We start from the raw sequence: 21,254 nt of genomic DNA, 5'->3' as shown, positions 1-21,254 counted from the left end.
AACCTGAGTGTGGCTTCATCTTTACAGTAGAGGAGGCCGTGGATAGACATGTCAGAATGGGAATGGGATGTGGAATTAAAATGTGTGGCCACTGGGAGATCCTGCTTTCTCTGGCGGACAGAGCGTAGATGTTCAGCAAAGCGGTCTCCCAGTCTGCGTCGGGTCTCACCAATATATAAAAGGCCACATCGGGAGCACCGGACGCAGTATATCACAGTATATCCGCTAGGCCCCACCTCCCCCTCGTACCCCATCTGTTACTCATTTTTATGCATACATTCTTTCTCTCACTCTCCTTTTTCTCCCTCTGTCCCTCTGAATATACCTCTTGCCCATCCTCTGGGTCACCCCCCCCCCCGTCTTTCTTCCCGGACCTCCTGTCCCATGATCCTCTCGTATCCCCTTTTGCCTATCACCTGTCCAGCTCTCGGCTCTATCCCTCCCCCTCCTGTCTTCTCCTATCATTTTGCATCTCCCCCTCCCCCTCCAGCTTTCAAATCCCTTACTCACTCTTCCTTCAGTTAGTCCTGACGAAGGGTCTCGGCCTGAAACGTCGACTGCGCCTCTTCCTATAGATGCTGCTTGGCCTGCTGCGTTCACCAGCAACTTTGATGTGTGTTGCTTTATTTAACCAAATAGGGAACATAATGATTGCCCCCATGGAATATCCTCACGCTCCATCTCTAACCATCCAGGAAGTACAACTGTATCATCTATCCAGTATGCTATATGGCTAATGTTAGCAGCCCAATGATAAAAAAATAAAGTTGGGTAGTGCCAGCCCCTAGTCTTATTCTTGCAAAGATGTTCCAGAAGAACCAATTTAGCAAAATAGACCAACACCCAAAGCACAAAGAAAGAGGGGAAAAAACCAAAAATCATGCAAACAATAAAAGCAAGCAACAGCATTCTGAACCAAGTTGAGTCCATAGACACAAATCCTGGAGCAGCTAGAATAGGCCCAAAGCCTCATTTTAAGGCAAATTGTCATGAAGCTCACAGACAGAAAGTTCATAGCAGCCAGAGCAGCCTCACAGCCTCAGCGCCACAGACAGAGGAGTGAAAATCACAGAAGAGAGAATGGAATCAGCCCGACCCTTGCCTCTGGTCCCAACATCTTGCCTTTCCAGTCTATCTGGGCTGGCATTTAAATCATCCAAATACTGGGTCCTGTCCCTCATTGAATGTCCTGCTCTGGGCCTAGACCTTGCCGCCCAGCCGAGAGCCGTCCTTGACCTTAACAAATCGGTTCAGCGCTGAGCCAACCTAGCTCCTGGTTTAGGTGGACAGGTACTGAACCTCCTCTGACTCCTCTCTGGGTCGCTCGCTGCAGTCCATCCCCAACTCTGACACCATCTCCATCTCCGAAATCGTCTTGAACATGTAATGCACCAGAGCAGCTCATCCCTTGAGTCACCTTCATTTTGCTCACCTCTGCATTGTTTGCGGTGATAGTTTACCACAATGTACCTCAACAGAAGTGTTATTAGTAATGTTTTAGTGGAATTTCTTGCCTTTTGATCTGCCAGTAAGCTTTTGCCTGACTTCAGAGGCACCATCTTAAATCAGAAGTGCCCAGTAGCTAAATGAAATAGCGAGTTAGACTGGCGGGAAGAGCATAAAAGGCGATCTTTTTTCTTTGGCGGTTTGATCAAGGAATGACTGTGCAGGTGTGTGGACATCAGCGAGTTGGAATGGCAGGAAGAGTATAAAAAGACAGCTTTATAGAGTGGGCGTAAAGTAGAGGCAGATTAGGAGGGCTTTGGCTCAACGAGGCTTTGGCAATAACGGGTCGAGGCGAGGTAGGTTACCTGTGAAGAATAGAAACAGAAGGTAAGTCTGTGAGGCCAGTGTTCTGTACTGGGTGTCAGATGTGGGAAGTCCTGAAGACTCACAGCCTCCTGGAGGGCCACACCTGCGTCAGGTATGTCGAGCTGCAGTTCCTTAGGGACCACGTTAGGGAACTGGAGCTGCAGCTCGATGACTTTCATCTGGTCAGGGAAAGTAAGAAGGTGATAGAGAGGAGCCATAAGCAAGTAGTCACACTGGGGCCTCGGGATACAGATAGGTGGGAAACAGTCAGGAGAGGGAAGGGCAAGGATCAGATACTGGAGAGTACCCCAATGGCTGTTGCTCTTAACAATAAGTACTCCTGTTTGAGTACTGTTGGGGAGGACAACCTAGCTGGGGGAACCAACTGTGGCCAAGGCTTTGGCACAGAGTCTGGCCCTGTAGGGAAAGGGAGGAGGTCCTAAAACCAGACTACAGGGAGTTAGAAAGGAAGTTGAGAAGCAGGACCTCAAAGCTAGTAATCTTGGGATTACTGCTCTGTGCCACGTGACAGTGAGTATAGGAATAGAGTGAGGTGGAGGATAAATGCGTAGCTGAGGGATTGGAGCAGGGGGCAGGGATTCAGATTTCTGGATCACTGGGATCTCTTTTGGAGCAGGCGTGACCTGTACAAAAAGGACGGGTTACACTTGAATCCGAGGGGGACCAATATCCTGGCAGGGAGGTTTGCTAAGGCTATTGGGGAGAGTTTAAACTAGAATTGCTGGGGAGTGGGAACCGAACTGAAGAGATGGAGGAATGGGCTGTTGGCTCCCAAATAGAGAAAGCTTGGAGACAGTGCGAGAAGGGTGACAGGCAGTCAACAGAGAAGGGATGTGCTCGGACCAATGGTTTGAGATGTGTCTATTTTAATATGAGAAGCATTATGAACAAAGTGGATGAGCTTGGAGCGTGGATCAGTACTTGGAGCTATGATGCTGTGGCCACTACAGAGACTTGGATGGCTCAGGGGCATGAATGGTTACTTAGAGTACCAGGCTTTAAATGTTTCGGAAAGGACAGGGAGGGAGGCAAAAGAAGTGCGGTGTGGCACTGCTGATCAAGATAGTGTCACAGCTGCCATAAAGGAGGAAGTCATGGAGTAATTGTCTACAGAGTCTCTGTGGGTGGAAGTTAGAAACAGGAAGGGGTCAATAACAAATTTTGGAAAGGTGTAATAATATCAGGGTTGTGGGAGGTTTTAATTTCCTAAATATTGATTGGCATCTTCCTAGAACGAGGGGTTATGATGGGATGGAGTTTGTTAGGTGTGTTCAGGAAGGTTTCCTGACACAATATGTAGATAAGCCTACAAGACGAGAGGCTGTACTTGATCTGGTATTGGGAAATGAACCTGGTCAGGTGACAGGTCTCTCAGTGGGAGAGCATTTTGGAGATAGTGATCACAATTCTATCTCCTTTACCATAACATTGGAGAGGGATAGGAAGAGAACTATGAACCGGATTTGATCAGGGACCTCGAGATATAGGAGCCATTAGGAGGTAGTGACCATAATATGATAAGTTTTAATCTACAAATTGAGAGGGAGAAGGGAAAATCGGAAGTGTCAGTATTACAGTTGAACAAAGGGAACTATGGAGCTATGAGGGAGTAGCTGGCAAAAGTTCAATGGAACAATACCCTAGCAGGAGTGACAGTGGAACAACAGTGGCAGGTTTTTCTGGGAATAATGCAGAAGGTGCAGGATCAGTTCATTCCAAAGAGGAAGAAAGATCCCAAGGGGAGTAAGGGGAGGCTGTGGCTGACAAGGGAAGTAAAGGACAGTATAAAAATAGAAGAGAAGTAGTATAACATAGCAAAGATGAGTGGGATGCCAGAGGATTGGGGAACTTTTAAAGAGCAACAGATAGGCAATACGCGGAGAAAAAATGAGGTACGAAGGCAAACTAGTCAAGAATATAAAGGAGGATAGTAAAAGCTTCTTTAGGTATGTGAAAAGGAAAAAAATAGTTACCACCAAAATTGGGCCCTTGAAGACAGAAACGGGTGAATTTATTATGGGGAACAAAGAAATGGCAGGTGTGTTGAACAGGTACTTTGGATCTGTCTTCACTATGGAAGACACAAACAATCTCCCAGATACAATAGTGGCCAAAGGACCAAGGGTAATGGATGAACTGAAGGAAATTTATATTAGGCAGGAAATGGTGTTGGATAGACTGTTGGGTCTGAAAGCTGATAAGTCTCCGGGACCTGATGGTCTGCATCCCAGGGTACTTAAGAAGGTGGCTTTAGAAATCGTGGATGCATTGGTAATCATTTTCCAATGTTCTATAGATTCAGGATCAGTTCCTATGGATTGTAGGGTGGCTAATGTTGTCCCACTTTTCAAGAAAGGAGGGAAAGAGAAAACAGGGAATTATAGACCGGTTGGCCTGACGTCGGTGGTGGGAAAGATGCTGGAGTCAATTATAAAAGATGAAATTACGACACATTACAGCAGTAGCAGGATAGGTCCGAGTCAGCATGGATTTACGAAGGGGAAATCGTGCTTGACTAATCTTCTGGAATTTTTTGAGGATGTAACTATGAAAATGGACAAGGGAGAGCCAGTGGATGTTGTGTACCTGGACTTTCAGAAAGCCTTTGATAAAGTCCCACATAGGAGATTAGTGGGCAAAATTAGGGCACATGGTATTGGGGGCAGAGTACTGACATGGATTTAAAATTGGCTGGCTGACAGGAAACAAAGAGTAGCGATTAACGGGTCCCTTTCAGAATGGCAGGTGGTGACCAGTGGGGTACCACAGGGTTCAGTGCTGGGACAGCAGCTGTTTATATTATACATTAATGATTTAGATGAAGGGATTAAAAGTAACATTAGCAAATTTTCGGATGACACAAAGCTGGGTGGCAGTGTGAAATGTGAGGAGGATGTTATGAGAATGCAGGGTGACTTGGACAGGCTGGGTGAGTGGGTGGATGCATGGCAGATGCAGTTTAAAGTGGATAAATGTGAGGTTATCCACTTTGGTGGTAAGAACAGGAAGGCAGATTATTATCTAAATGGAGTCAAGTTTGGAAAAGGGAAAATACAACGAGATCTAGGTATTCTTGTACATCAGTCACTGAAAGCAAGCATGCAGGTACAGCAAGCAGTGAAGAAAGCTAATGGCATGCTGGCCTTCATAACAAGGAGAGTTGAGTATAGGAGCAAAGAGGTCCTTCTGCAGTTGTGCAAGGCCCTGGTGAGACCACACCTGGAGTATTGTGTGCAGTTTTGGTCTCCAAATTTGAGGAGGGACATTCTTGCTATTGAGGGAGTGCAGCGTAGGTTCACAAGGTTAATTCCTGGGATGGCGGGACTGTCATATGTTGAGAGATTGGAGCCACTGGGCTTGTATACACTGGAATTTAGAAGGATGAGAGGGGATCTGATTGAAACATATAAGATTATTAAGGGATTGGACATGCTGGAGGCAGGAAGCATGTTCCTGCTGATGGGTGAGTCCAGAACTAGAGGCCACAGTTTAAGAATAAGGAGTAGGTCATTTAGAACGGAGTTGAGGAAAGACTTTTTCACCCAGAGAGTGGTGGATATGTGGAATGCTGTGCCCCAGAAGACAGTGGAGGCCAAGTCTCTGGATGCTTTCAAGAAAGAGATGGATAGAGCTCTTAAAGATAGTGGAATCAAAGGTTATGGGGATAAGGCAGGAACAGGGTACTGATTGTGGATGATCAGCCATGATCAGGCGGTGCTGGCTCGAAGGGCTGAATGACCTACTCCTGCACCTATTGTCTATTGTCCATTGAAAGTGTTTAATTGAAGTAAGGGGAAATATGAAGCTATCAAGCAAGAACTTGGAAGCATAAATTGGGAACAGATGTTTTCAGGGAAATGTACGGCAGAAATGTGGCAGATGTTCAGGGGATATTATGGAGTTCTGCGTAGGTCCATTCCAGTGAGATGGAAAGGATGGTAGGGTACAGGAACCGTGGTGTACAAAGGCTGTTGTAAACCTGGTCAAAAAGAAAAGGAAAGCTTATGCAAGGTTCAAAAAACTAGGTAATGATAGAGATTATAAAGCTAGGAAGAAGGAGTTTAAAAATGAAATTAGGAGAGCCAGAAGGGGCCATGAGAAGGCCTTGGCGAGCAAGATTAAGGAAAACCCCAAGGCACTGTACAAGTAATGCGAAGAGCAAGAGTTTAAGACGTGAGAGAATAGGACCATTCAAATGTGACAGTGGAAAAGTATGTATGGAACCGTAGGAGATAGCAGAGATACTTAATGAATACTTTGCTTCAGTATTCACTACGGAAAAGGACCTTGGCGATTGTAGGGATGACTTAGAGCGGATTGAAAAGCTTGAGCATATAGACATTAACAAAGAGGATGTGCTGGAGCTTTTGGAAAACATCAAGTTGGATAAATCTCCAGGACCGGATGAGATGTACCCCAGACTACTGTGGGAGGCGGGGGAGGAGATTGCTGAGCCTCTGGCAATGATCTTTGCATTATTAATGGGGACAGGAGAGGTTATGTAGGATTGGAGGGTTGCAGATGTTCCCTTATTCAAGAAAGGGAGTAGAGATAGCCCAGGAAATTAAGGACCAGTGAGTCTTAGTAAATTGATGGAAAGGATCCTGAGAATCAGGATTTATGAACATTTGGAGAGGCATAATATGATTAGGAATAGTCAGAATGGCTTTGTCAAAGGTAGGTCTTGCCTTATGAACCTGATTGAATTTTTTGAGGATGACATTGATGAAGGTAGAGCAGTAGATGTATATGGATTTCAGCAAGGCATTTGATAAGGTACCTCATGCAAGGCTTATTGAGAAAGTAGGGAGGCATGGGATGCAAGGAGACCTTGCTTTGTGGATCCAGAACTGGCTTGTTCACAGAAGGCAAAGAGTGGTTGTAGATGGGTCATATTCTACATTGAGGTTGGTATGCCTCAGGGATCTGTTCTGAGACTCCTTCTCTTCATGACTTTTATAAATGACTTGGATGAGGAAGTGGAAGGATGGGTTAGTAAATTTGCTGATGACACAATGGTTGGGTATGTTGTGGATAGTGTGGAGGGCTGTCAAAGATTACAGTGGGACATTGATAGGATGCAAAACTGGGTTGAGAAGTGGCAGATGGAGTTCAACCCAGATAAGTGGGAGGTTATTCATTTTGGTAGGTGAAATATGATGGCAGAATATGGTATTAATGGTAAGACTCTTGGTAGTGTAGAGAATCAGGGATCTTGGGGTCGGAGCTGCTGTGCAGGTCGACTCTGTGGTTAAGAAGGCGTACAGTGCATTGGCCTTCATTAACCGTGGGACTGAGTTTAGGAGCCGAGAGGTAATGTTACAACTATATAGGACCCTGGTCAGACCCCACTTGGAGTACTGCACTCAGTTCTGGTCACCTCACTACAGGAAGGATGTGGAACCTATAGAAAGGGTGCAGAGGAGATTTACAAGGATGTTGCTTGGATTGGGGAGCATGCCTTATGAGAATGAATTGAGTAAACTCAGCCTTTTCTCCTTGGACCAGTGGAGGATGAAAGGTGACCTGATAGAGGTGTGTAAGTTGATGAGCGGCATTGATTGTGTGGATAGTCAGAGGCTTTTTCCTCGGGGCTGAAATGGCTAACACAAGAGGGCACAGTTTTAAGGTTCTTGGAAGTTGGTACAGAGGAGATGTCAGGGTAAGTTTTTTTACGTAGTGGGTGGTGAATGCATGGGATGGGCTGCTGGCAACAGTGATGGAGGCGGATATGTTAGAGCCTTTTAAGAGATTCTTAAATAGGTACATGGAGCTTAGAAAAATAGAGGGCTATTGGTAACCCTAGGTAACTTCTGAAGTAAGTACATGTTTGGCACAGCATTGTGGGCCGAAGGGCCTGTATTGTGCTGTAGGTTTTCTATGTTTCTATGAAATGTTACTGGAGAGATATTTATCCTTCACGGTATTTTGCACTTTTCATCTTTTTCATACTCCTCTGGTAATTTCTATGCTAAGGTGCTATCTTCACAGTTCCCAATGGTAGCTGCTTACTGAAGTAAAGGAAACCCATTCAGGTTGGGGACAGTATGCCTTCATTTTGTGTAGCTACCACACCCCACCCCTGCAATTTCCTTCATATTTTGAGTCCTGTGCACTGTCCAGAAAAATGCAACAGTAATTCACCACTAATTTACACAACAGAGAATTACAACCAGCTTTTTCCCAACTGACAATTCCTAGAAAGTTACTACCATGCTTTTTTTAAAAAAACGTGGAATATACTAATAAAGGAAATAAGTAGAACACGGTGACTACAGCCCTGTACAGGCCCTTCAGCTCATGATGTTGTGCCAATCTTTTAACCTACTCTAAGATCAATCTAACCCTCCTTCCTATATAGCCTCCATCTTTCTATTGTCCATGTGTCTAAGAGTTTCTTAAATGTCCCTAATTTATCTGCCTTCACCACTACCACTGGCAGGGTGTTCCATGCATTCACCACTCAGTGTAAAAAAAAGCGCAGAACTCTGTTACTCTCTCTATACTTCTTTCAATCAGTTTAAAATTATGCCTCCTTGTATTAGCCATTTCCTCCATGGGAGAAAGTCTCTGGCTCTGCACTTGATGCTTCTTAACATCTTGTACATTTCTGTCAAGTTGTCTGTTACCCTCCTTCGCTCCAAAGGGAAAAGCCCTAGCTTGCTCAACCTATCTTGTAAAGACCTGTTCTCTAATCCAGGCAACATCCTAGTAAATCTCCTCTGTACTCTCTCTAAAGCTTCCACATCCTTCCTATAATGAGGTGAACAGAACTGAACAGAATAGCCCCAAATGTGGTCTAACCGGGGTTTTATAGAACTGCAACATTACCTCACAGCTTTTGAACTTAAAGATGGTGAATATAATTCTGATCAAGCAGTCTACTTTGCCATATAACATCAATCTTCTTGAATTTTGTCGGAGCTGTTCTCGTCCAGGCATGTATTTTATCAACTTCTGGCTACTTTAGTAGATGGTGAACCCTTTAGAGGACTCTTGTCACAGGATATTCAGCCTCCAATCTTTTCCTGTTTCCACACTATTTATATGACTTCAGTTGAGTTTATAGTTAATAATAGTGGGGCATTTGAAGGGAAATATGTTTAAGGTTCTTGGCTGAAAATAATCATTGCCTGTCACTTTATGACTCAAGTGTTGCTTGAAACTTCTGCCCTATGCCTAAATGATGTACTTGCTTCATTATCTGAGGAGTTGTGAATAAACTGTCTAAATATAAACACTTCCCCACTCCTTGGACCTTTGAAGGAAGAAGGTCATTGAATGTCTTTAGGATAATTGCCCCTTCTCTCCCAACAAAACTATTTTCCTTTGTGCTTCCAGAATTCTCATTAACTTTACTCTTAATAGGACCCTTTGATGCCAGTTCTTTGTATTACTAGGTTATGTTTTATTATTGGCAACGTCTTTAATCGTATAGCTTATGTTGGAACTATTTGTCCTGCATGTTGGTCTATTTTCCACATGGTCAAGGAGATGTCACTGTGTGCTTGCTCAGAAATAGTTCGGGTAGAAGTGTTGCAAATTCTAGACCACAAAGCTTCAGCACTGTAATTTGACCCACAATTTTTGCTGTATTTTGTTTACTCAGTTGTTTTGTGATGTTGTGTAGAATGAATCAAAATTGGCTGAAGAATGACATGAAGGTAGGGACCCAGGTGCTTACAATTTAAGGTGATTTCAAATTATTCAGCCTTATTTATTGCTCAGTTGGACTCCAAATGTTATTTTTTATGGAGGTATTTGAAGATGCCTCCTAATATCAGCCATTTTGTTATTCATGACCAGATGTGATTAAGGCTAATAAGTTTTGTTCCAATATGTTGGTTGTGGAGTTGCTTAGTTGTGTTCATGGTATGCTGCTTCCACTGTGGCATAAATGTAGTTCCATCTTGTAGCCATGGTAGTTTGAGTCTTCCTTTTGAGGTGTGGGTTTTGAGTTCTCTTGACACTGAATCAAGGTTAATCGTGAAAGTAATCAGGGTGTGGGATATGCAGACCATGAGATTAAAGGCTAAAATAGACTGTTGTAGAAGGCATAGATGGTCAATATGAGCTCCTGGATCTTTTTAGATTCATAACAGTTCTCATGTCTTATCCTTCATATGAAGACTTTTTAAAGATTTTGTGGTCACTCCTATAAAAAGATGCAGGTGGATTCATTACCAATGAGTAAATTCATGAGGGCTAGGTCAGGAATGTATTTCCTACATGTTAGTTTAACCCTTGTTATGCTGATAATTCTTTAAATCCTGATTCCACTGATTCATCCATTAGATCCTCAGATCAAGCCTACAGTATAGTGATACTGTTTGAAGATTAGAAACCAGTGCCTTCTAACCTGACAGATTGTGCATGCTGTTATGGCTGGTTTTGATATAGTGACTGCTGTCCTTTTTGGGTGAATGTGTAGTGATGCACATGAATGCTGAATTATAATCTGTTTCTTCCTTGGAACGTCTAATCCTGCTTAACTTTTTAGGCTATCAACTCAAAACTGCTGTGGTCCAGGGCAGAGTGACATATTATTATAATCAGTGTCACTTGAGTTATATGTGAGACTCTTGTACTATGGATTTTTTTGGGACGGTCTTCAGTAAATTTCTGGCCAATAATTTCAAATGAGAGTTAAATTTGATCAGTGTTTTCTTGTTTGCAGGGGAATGTTTGCTGGTGGGCTGCGGGAGATGCAGGAGAAGGAGATATTTTTACATGACATATCCTACGTGGTCATGTGCAAAATTTTGGATTTTATTTACACTTCTACGATAGAGCTGAACCTGGACAATGTGCAGGATGTGCTGGTGGCTGCTTGTCAGATACAGGTAATGGACTATTAATTTACCCCAGAAGCTTAATGACCTACTTTAATCCAGAAAGAAGTCTGCCAGCTAGGAATAGAATATATTAGATACATGAAACCAAACCCTATGGACTTTACACCAGAAATGAGACAAATCACAATACCTTATCACCAAATCCATAAGCATATGAGAAATTCCCTGGATCTCAGACCTACTGGATCTACTTATGTCCTACAAATGGAATGGCCTCACTGGCAATCAGTGGAGTAAAAGCTATAACCACCTGCATGAAAACTCACATAATTGTAGAAATGACTGATTTACAGCCATTGTCTTGTTGGTTGTTAATATCATTGCACATTTCTAAGATACACAGCTAACAAGATATAATCTGGCTTTACCCTAGCCTTCATGTTTCAATGTGGGCTATATGTTAATCTAAAAAGGCACACTTATACACATCAGTTTCCATTTAGGGTCATGGCAAAGTTGAGGACCATCTTTAAAGGCATCTGACACCTGTCAGAATTTGATATCCTGATCAACCACTCAAGGTCCTCAATGGTTGCTGGTGATCAGAGGTGTCTCAGACGTGGAGAATAATGAACAACAGAACTCAGCTAGAAAATAAGGGGCTAGTCATTTGGACATCTCTGCTCTCATAAGGTCAATTATTAAGAATGAGGTTTTGGGGTACCTGGAGGAACATCATAAAATAGGCCAAAGTGACCATGTCGATATGTGGAAAGTTAAGATCACCTATTATCACACAACTTTATTTTTTCAGTATTTCCATTTAATATCAGAGAATGTATACAATATCAACAAAAGAAATGTGTAAGGTGATGAGAGGCATTGATCGTGTGGATAGTCAGAGGCTTTTTCCCGGGGCTGAAATGGCTGCCACAAGAGGGTATAGGTTTAAGGTGCTTGGAAATAGGTACAGAGGAGATGTCAAGGGTAAGTTTTTGTACGCAGAGAGTGGTGAGTGCGTGGAATGGGCTGCCGGCAATGGTGGTGGAGGCGGATACGATAGGGTCTTTTAAGAGACTTTTAGATAGGTATATGGAGCCTAGAAAAATGGAGGGCTATGGATAAATCTAGTAATTTCTAAGGTAGGGACATGTTCGGCACAACTTTGTGGGCCAAAGAGCCTGTATTGTGCTGTAGGTTTTCTATGTTTCTGTGAAAACAAAAGAGTGCCCCAAAAAATGAGTGACAGTAAAAATGTTAGAACATCAATGATCTATGATCTGCAGTACATCAAAAACTAATCACTTACCTGACAATTTGACATACCACATGCTCTCTTCCTCCCTAATAAAGGGAAAAAGAGGTGTCATTCTTTCACAGTGAGAGGGGAGACACAAACAAAGCAACTAGCTGATTTACGGTGTTAAAGTCTGCCGCATTGCATTTTTTCTTGCAACTTTCTGCTATCTGTCTGCAGATTTGCTCCTCTATATTGTGTGGTCTATAATATGATTCCATTTAACGTGGTTATCCCTTTCTTAATTCTCTGTTCCACCCATATAGCCTCAGTAGATGAGCCCTCCAGTCTGTACTATCTGAACACTGCTATGACATTTTTAGTATTGGCACCCCTCCCTCTTTAACCCCCTGCTCTATCATGTCTACTACTGTCTGGTGGTGCAATGGGATCAGTGCCGGACTCTGGAGCGAAGACTCCTGAGTTCGAATCCAAGTCGGTCCACTCCCGAGCATGCTTTCCATCTGTGCCGGGTTGAGCATCAAGCTAGCCACTCGGCCTCGTAAAAAAAAAAGGGGTTGAGTCAGGAGTGTTCAAATCGTGACCCGGTTAATCCGAAAGGAGACCAATCCTGACACCATGCGCCAGACAAGACCAGCTGACTGTCTGGTGCGACATGCTAAAAAAAATTATGTCTATTATGTCTACAACAACAGAAACCCAGAGCGATGAGCTGCCAGTTCTGCCCCTCCTGCAACCAAGTCTTACGATGTCATAATTCCATGTGCTGATGCATCCTCTAAGCTCAAGTGTCTGACCTGCAATATCTGTTGTATTGAAATAGATGCAACTTCGAACATTATTTCCACCATTCGATTCCTATCTTTGTATGTAGGCTTAGCAATCTTTCCCCACGATCACTCCACTCCCTACCTTGGCACTCTAGTTCTCATCTCTCCATCCCTTTAACTGAATCCGTATTTGGTTGTGTAGAGCATAAAATCAGATTCAGATTTATTATCCCGGACATATGACATGAAATTTATTGGTTTGTGGTATCACTGTAGTATAAAGACACAAAAATTTATAAATTAGAGAACTAAATACTGCAGGAAAAAGGAATAATGAGATAGTGTTCATGGGTTTATGGTCTGTTCAAGTCTGGTCTGGTAGATAGAAAGACGCTGCTTCTAAAAAGTAGTGTGTAGGTCTTTAGGCTCCTGTACCTCCTCCTTAATGGTAGTAACGAGGAGAGGGCACGTCCTGGATTCTGAGGGTCCTTAATGATGGGTGCTGCTTCTTGAGGCACCACCTCTCAAAGATGTTCTTGGTGGTAGAGGGTGCTTTGCCTGTGATGGAGCTGAGTGAGTCTGTAACCTCTGCAGACTCTTGTGATCATGTGCATTGGTGCCTCCAATCATCCAATCACAATGCTGTCCACTATACAGCTGTAGAAATTTGTAAGCGTGACATACCAATGTGCCTCAAATTCTTTTATGAACAGCATACAGCAGGCTCTTTAGCCCACTGATTAAGCTAGTAATTAAATGCCTAACTAAATTAATCACTTATGCCTACACAATGTCCATATTCCTCCATTCATTGAACATTCATGTACCTATCTCAGAGCCTCTTAAATGCCTGTATCCTATTTGCCTCCACTAGCAGCCCCTGGCAGTGTATTCCAGGTGACCCACCACCTATCTGTAAAAAAAAAAGTTCTTGCTCCACACATCTCCTTTCAATTCCTTTGGATATACCACCCACCTTAAATGCATGTCCTTGAGTATTGGACATTTCAAGTCAAGTCAAGTCGCTTTTTATTGTCATTTTGACCATAAACTGCTGGTACAGTACACAGTAAAAGTGAAACAATGTCCCTCCAGGACCCTGGTGCTACATGAAACAACACAAAACTACACTAGACTAAGTGAGACAACACAAAAACTACACTAGACTACAGACCTACATAAGACTACGTAAAGTGCACAAAACAGTGCAGGGCAGTACAATAAATAATAAACAAGACAATAGACACAGTAGAGGACAAATTACAATATAATAATAAATGATGTAGATGTCAGTCTAGTCTCTGGGTATTAAGGAGTCTGATGGATTGGGGGAAGAAACTGTTACACAGTCTGGTCGTGAGAGCCCGAATGTTTCGTTACCTTTTGCCAGATGGCAGGAGGGAGAAGAGTTTGTATGAGGAGTGTGTGGGGTCCTTCACAATGCTGTTGCCTTTACGCGTGCAGTGTGTAGTGTAAATGTCTGTAATGGCGGGAGGAGAGACCCCGATGATCTTCTCAGCTGACCTCACTATCCGCTGCAGGGTCTTGTGATCCGAGATGGTGCAATTCCCGAACCAGGCAGTGATGCAGCTGCTCAGGATGCTCTCAATATAACCTCTGTAGAATGTGTTGAGGATGGGGGGTGGGAGATGGACTTTTCTCAGCCTTCACAGAAAGTAGAGACGCTCTGGAGCTGGTGTTGAGGGACCAGGTGAGATTCTCCGCCAGGTGAACACCAAGAAATTTGGTGCTCTTAACGATCTCAACGAAGGAGCTGTCAATGTTCAGTGGAGAGTGGTCGCTCCGTGCTCTCCTGAAGTCAACAATCATCTCTTTTGTTTTGCTCACATTCAGAGACAACTCTGGGGAAAAAGATTATCTATGCCCCTCATAATCTTAAAAAATTTCAACAGGTCTTTTAACCTCACTGACAGACAGACAGTCCGGTAAAAGTCTGCATGCTTCCTACAATGGGGTGATCAGAATTGAATGCAATACTCCAGATGTGGCCTAAATGTAGTTTTATAAATCTGCAACATGAATTCCTGACTCTTGAAGTCAGTAATAAAAGCAAGCATGCTTTATGTCTTGTTTACAACCCTATCAACTTGTCTCACTTCCAGAGAGCTCTGACCCTGTCACCAACGTCCTTCTATACATCCAATGATGGTTATGTCATATCTGGTGCTGTAGCATAAATCAAAATACTTTCAGCATGAATCAAAATACACACTCAGCCAAAAATATCCTTGATCATTGATGTAATGGTATTTATAATGAAAGTTCACATGAGATTTGACCCTGGGGGTACTAGTGGTCCGGGTGGTGCACTTACGGGTTGAAGTTATACATTTTGCTTTGCAACAGCACCCACAACAAGGTTGATTCCTTTGGCTGTGGAACATGATAGTTGATCAGCTGTTAGCAATTGATATGAGTTAGTCAAGGATGATGAACCAGTCTGATGAAAAACTGGGTTGTAAGGAAAATTTTAAAGAATGGTAGAGAGGTAGTGAAAATTCCAGATGTTAGGGCTTTGATAGCCATGTCATCAGCTGCTAACAGCAGATTTATTTAAGTATTAACTGCAGGTCAGAATTGGCAGAGCCTACATATTTTTCAGAGTTATAGTTGTGTGAGTTGGGAGGGATGAGGCTATGGAGTAATTCAAAAACATTTTTAATTGTTGTCGGCTTAACTGGATACTGATATATATCAGGGAGGATAGGGATATTTGCAAGTGGGATTTGTGTAGGGATTCAAGCAGTAAACTTCTGGAAGAATCCAAGTTTACATGAGGGAATATAGGAAGCCAGCTAGAAATGCACTTGCATGGAGGAAAAGTTTCTATAGCGGTGAGCTCTTCCTGTTGTAAAGATTGATACCAAAGTTGCAAAGTATCTAGCTCAGGCTGAGGCAGGATGCCAAAGGAAGTCAGTGCCCAAGTCACCTACTTGTTAAAGTATACTACAGATGTCCCCCGCCATCCGAAGGCAGAGCGTTCCTATGAAACGGTTCGTAAGCCGAAATGTTGTAAAGCGAAGAAGCAATTACCATTAATTCATAGGGGAAAATTTTGTGAGCGTTCGCAGACCCAAAAATAACCTACCAAATCATGCCAAATAACACATAAAGCCTAAAATAACAGTAACATATAGTAAAAGCAGGAATGATATGATAAATACACAGCCTATATAACGTAGAAATACTTTTCTACGATCATTACTGAACTGTTCTCCATAGCGAAAATCTCACGCAAGCGCTGTCGGCAGAAAATCTCACGCAAGCGCTGTTGGCAAAAACTTGGCGCAAGCGCTCTCCAGTAACCTTTAAGCTATGAGGCTGCCAAATCATACCAAACAACATGTAAAAATACACAGCCAATATAAAGTAGAAATAATGTATGTACAGTGTGGAGTCGGGAAGACAGCACAGAGTACACTGATGATGGTGTGTTAGGCTGAGTCAGAGTTTGGGTGGTGCAGTGGCCCCCACCCTCCAGGCGGCCGAGCGATACATTGCCGCAAAGCATGCAGGGGTCCAGCGGTAGCTGGGAGGCACACAGCACATCTTTAAGAAGAAAGTCGAAATAAACATGCTAATTAATTAGGTGCCACCCGGCACGTAATTGTCGGCCCAGATCAGTGTCGATTGCGTCGTCTCTGATCTGGGCCGACAATTACGTGTCGGCAGCACCTAATTAATTAGCATGTTTATTTCGGCTTTTTTCTTAAAGATGTGCTGTGTGCTTCCCGGCTACCGTTGCATTCTCCGCGAATCGGTATCTGTCTGTGGCCTGGGGGTTGGGGTGGTGGGACACTGGGGTGTCATCTCGTCGTCTGTTTCCATTAGAGCAGGCAGCTCATCTTCTCCTATGACGGGCCGCCTCGATGTCGAAGGTTCGTCGTCTGCTGTGGCTGATGTGGAAAGCTTGCTTGACTGCTGAACCTCGTGCATTTTTCTATCATACAGTTCTTTGTAAGGACTCAAACATCCTGCAAATATCCCCTAAACCGACGTACCCTTTCAAAATTAAAGTCGTACTTTATCATTACTCATTCAGTTTCGATTGTTATCCTTTTTTCTTCCAATTGCATCAGCTCTTCATCTGTCAGTTCTTGGTCATGGGATGCCAAAACCTCTTCAACATCATCTTCGTCAGCTTCCACAAGCCAAACTCACTTTGTCCTTACTTCGTTCACCACGATCAAAACGCTTAATTATGTCTAGTTTTACACTAAGTGTAACACCCTTACGAGCTCTTTTAGCTTTTCCGATACCATAGGACTCATCTTGCTAACGGCTGCTCACAGGCACGTGTTTAAGCAATGCCGGCGAGAATGCAGTTCCGAATCCGGGGGAGAGCGGCTGGTCGGGGCGCGCACTGCCTCTTATTGCGTGCTGATTTTTTCACGCACTGAATTTTTTAATGCGCACTGCTTTTTTTCATAACAGTGAAAACACCTTCTGAAAGCGAGAACAGGGTACTAATCTAGGTCTTTCGTAACAGTGAGGTTTTGTAAAGCGAACGTTCGAAAAGCGGGGGGAGGCACCTGTATTCGGTTTTCCCAGTATTCAGACAAAGCAGACTAGAATCAGGAACAAGTCAAAGTGCTGGAAGAATTCAGCAGGCCAAGCTGCATATGTAAAGTAAATTGACATTTTGGACTGAGATCCTGCATCAGCTTCCTGTCTTGATCCGCAATGCTGATTTACACATTTTGCCTCTGATCTGCTGAGTTTTACAGCACTTTAGTTTCTTCTCAGGATTCATTAGGAGAAAATTTTGCTCATTAACTGCTGAATAGTTGACAAATAGTCTGAAAAAATTATAGCCAGCAGAGGAGATGATGATCATGGAGCACTAAAGCACCAGAGAGATGGGTTTAATTGTTTATGTTAAAGTACTAGAAGTTCAGGTTTCAGTGAGTAACAATACATCACTGGAGAGTTGGGCTACAGGAGGAATGGATTTTGAGGGAGAATTCAGATACTGAAAAGCTGGGGGGGGGGCTTTGATGGAAGCATGAGAATGCTGGAGGGATTAAGTGGGAAGGTTTGAAGAATGACCTTGGAAGAGAGAATTAGGCATAGGAGGGGAGTACACAGCTAGAGAACATTGGGTATTGTTGATATAGGCCTGAGGAAAAAAGTTAAGCTTCTAAAGCATATCAGCAAAATGTCATTGGACTTGTAATCTTTGTAATCAGCTGTTCAGAGGTTTAAGAGAACTGACTTTTTTCTGCAATATCTATTTCCAGTCACCAGGTGGCACAAAGCCATTTTGTAAATGCAGCAATAGATAATTCCAGTTTACTGATACACCCTATCCTCGTTATATGTGAGGAATATGTTCCTTGAAGTTGACGCATAATATGAAATCGCATAATGTGAATAATTAAATGGAGAAAATAAGGATGCGTTCCAGAGGGCTTCCTAAATATGTTTTATCTGTAATTTATTCACATTTTTATACCAATATGACACAAAAGCAGTACTACAAGACAACATTTGTATTATATTTAATCATTTTAAGGTAATATTCAGTGTAATAAATCATAGAAAGTTAACCTCCTCTGGTGTACAGTACTCACCAACAGTGGCAGGTGTGTTCGCTCTAGGAGACGAGTGGTTGTTGTGGTGTTGGGCAGCTTTACATGGATAAGGTGGATGGTTGTGGTCGTCAGGATAATATCAAGCACAGCAAGGGGTGAAGGAAGACTCACAGAACTCTTAGGACTGCCGGCAGCAGAAGATTACAGCGATTTGCATAAAGTGGTGAGGGTTGTTTGCTTGGCAACATTTTGTTTTTCAGCATAAATTTGCTTGTAGGGAAAAAGGGTTGACGGCAAGGAACAACTGAAATGCTGACTCCGTTCTAAACTTGGGTCCATGTCCATCGCCATTTGTGCCAAGTGTTCCGACTTCCACCATTCCCTCACTGTTGGTAAACTCCCGGGATTTTCAAAATCGTCTGTTGCTTGCAGCATCTGAGAGATAGTTCGCGGTAAAAAAAATGTACGCCTTGAATGTGGGTCACATCGGTCAAGTGGTTGAATCAGCGATGTTGTGTTAGGCGGTGGGAAACACACTGTTATAGAAACATAGAAAATAGGTGCAGGAGTAGGCCATTCGGCCCTTCGAGCCTGCACCGCCATTTATTATGATCATGGCTGATCATCCAACTCAGAACCCCGCCCCAGCCTTCCCTCCATACCCCCTGACCCCTGTAGCCACAAGGGCCATATCTAACTCCCTCTTAAACATAGCCAATGAACTGGCCTCAACAGTTTCCTGTGGCAGAGAATTCCACAGATTCACCACTCTCTGTGTGAAGAAGTTTTTCCTAATCTCGGTCCTAAAAGGCTTCCCCTCTATCCTCAAACTGTGACCCCTCGTTCTGGACTTCCCCAACATCGGGAACAATCTTCCTGCATCTAGCCTGTCCAATCCCTTTAGGATCTTATACGTTTCAATCAGATCCCCCCCTCAATCTTCTAAATTCCAACGAGTACAAGCCCAGTTCATCCAGTCTTTCTTCATATGAAAGTCCTGCCATCCCAGGAATCAATCTGGTGAACCTTCTTTGTACTCCCTCTATGGCAAAGATGTCTTTCCTCAGATTAGGGGACCAAAACAGCACACAATACTCCAGGTGTGGTCTCACCAAGGCCTTGTACAACTGCAGTAGTACATCCCTGCTCCTGTACTCGAATCCTCTCGCTATAAATGCCAGCATACCATTTGCCTTTTTCACCGCCTGCTGTACCTGCATGCCCACTTTCAATGACTGGTGTATAATGACACCCAGGTCTCGTTGCACCTCCCCTTTTCCTAATCGGCCACCATTCAGATAATAATCTGTTTTCCTATTTTTGCCACCAAAGTGGATAACTTCACATTTATCCACATTAAATTGCATCTGCCATGAGTTTGCCCACTCACCCAACCTATCCAAGTCACCCTGCATCCTCTTAGCATCCTCCTCACTGGATGGGCTGGTGCATTGTCAAGCAACAAAACAACTTTAAAGGCAAGATTCTGTTCCCGACAGTAGCGTCCCAGAACTGTGTTACCTTCAGCTGATGCCGCGCTGTTTATAATTTCCAACTTTTTTTCAAGTGTTAAAGCAGTTCTCTGACGCTTGGCTGATGGCCCAGGACATGACATTGGACGCTTAGGAGGCATAGTTAAATATTTCAAGCATGAAATCACTGCACCGTAGGTAAAACCAACAGAAGTTAAAGATCGCACATCCACGCCTTGCCAAAACCAATGCGAGACTGGCGGGAGTGAGGTTGTGAGGTGCGCACACCTGACTTGTATTGGCGGGAAAGCGGTGCTTCTCGTCCCAACAGTGAGACTGTGAGGTGTGCACACCTGACTTGTATTGGCGGGAAGGCAGTGATCCTCGCATAACTGTGAGTTTTGGACGCATATAACGAGACGTTGGTAGAAATAGGTTCCTCACATAACTGTGAATCCGCATAGTCTGAAGAGGCATATAACGAGGATAGGGTGTAGTAGTAATTTAATAACTGAATAGCTTGAACTCTTTACTATAAGAATTATTAGGAACAGATTATAGTGATATGACTTTGAGAGAGTATGTATTTTATGAAAAAGCGGCACACCTGAGGACTGGGAGAAATTCAGAGTCCAGCAGAGGAGGACAAAGGGCTTAATTAGGAAAGGGAAAAAAGATTATGGGAGAAAGCTGGCAGGGAACATAAAAACTGACTCTAAAAGCTTTTATAGATATGTGAAAAGAAAAAGATTGGTTAAGACAAACCAATACAGTCAGAAACAAGTGAATTGATCATGGGGAACAAGGACATGGCAGACCAATTGAATAACTACTTTGGTTCTGTCTTCATTATGGAGGACATAAACAATCTTCCGGAACGAGTAGGGGACCAAGGGTCTAGTGAGATGGAGGAACTGAGGGAAATACATGTTGGTAGGGAAGTGGTGTTAGGTAAATTGAAGGGATTAAAGGCAGATAAATCCCCAGGGCTAGATGGTCTGCATCCCAGAGTGCTTAAGGAAGTAGCCCAAGAAATAGTGGATGCATTAGTGATAATTTTTCAAAACTCTTTAGATTCTGGATTATTTCCTGAGGATTGGAGGGTGGCTAATGTAACCCCACTTTTTAAAAAAGGAGGGAGAGAGAAACCGGGGAATTATAGACCGGTTAGCCTAACATCGGTGGTGGGGAAAATGCTAGAGTCAGTTATCAGAGATGTGATAACAGCACATTTGGAAAGCGGTGAAATCATCGGACAAAGTCAGCACGGATTTGTGAAAGGAAAATCATGTCTGACAAATCTTATAGAATTTTTTGAGGATGTAACTAGTAGAGTGGATAGGGGAGAACCAGTGGATGTGGTATATTTGGATTTTCAAAAGGCGTTTGACAAGGTCCCACACAGGAGATTAGTGTGCAAACTTAAAGCACGTGGTATTGGGGGTATGGTATTGATGTGGATAGAGAATTGGTTGGCAGATATTAAGCAAAGAGTGGGAATAAATGGGACCTTTTCAGAATGGCAGGCAGTGACTAGTGGGGTACCGCAAGGCTCAGTGCTGGGACCCCAG

At 43.3% G+C, this 21,254-nt stretch overlaps 1 protein-coding gene across 4 annotated transcripts in view; it reads left to right on the top strand.

Annotated features, from left to right (window-relative positions):
- klhl22 (kelch-like family member 22) overlaps positions 1 to 21,254 on the top strand; it is a 106,274-nt gene that overhangs the window by 23,726 nt on the left and 61,294 nt on the right. For 3 of the 4 annotated variants that reach the window (XM_063031722.1, XM_063031719.1, XM_063031720.1), the window contains one exon: positions 10,511 to 10,676. In XM_063031722.1, the coding sequence (XP_062887792.1) occupies positions 10,511 to 10,676 (166 nt within the window). Of the gene's footprint in view, positions 1 to 10,510; positions 10,677 to 21,254 lie in introns of those variants that run through there. The other variant, XM_063031721.1, reaches the window with a different exon arrangement.

Source organism: Mobula hypostoma, chromosome 23, assembly GCF_963921235.1.
Source record: "Mobula hypostoma chromosome 23, sMobHyp1.1, whole genome shotgun sequence".
In the NCBI taxonomy this organism is placed as follows: domain Eukaryota; kingdom Metazoa; phylum Chordata; class Chondrichthyes; order Myliobatiformes; family Myliobatidae; genus Mobula; species Mobula hypostoma.
This window is presented reverse-complemented; position numbering and strand designations above follow the sequence as displayed.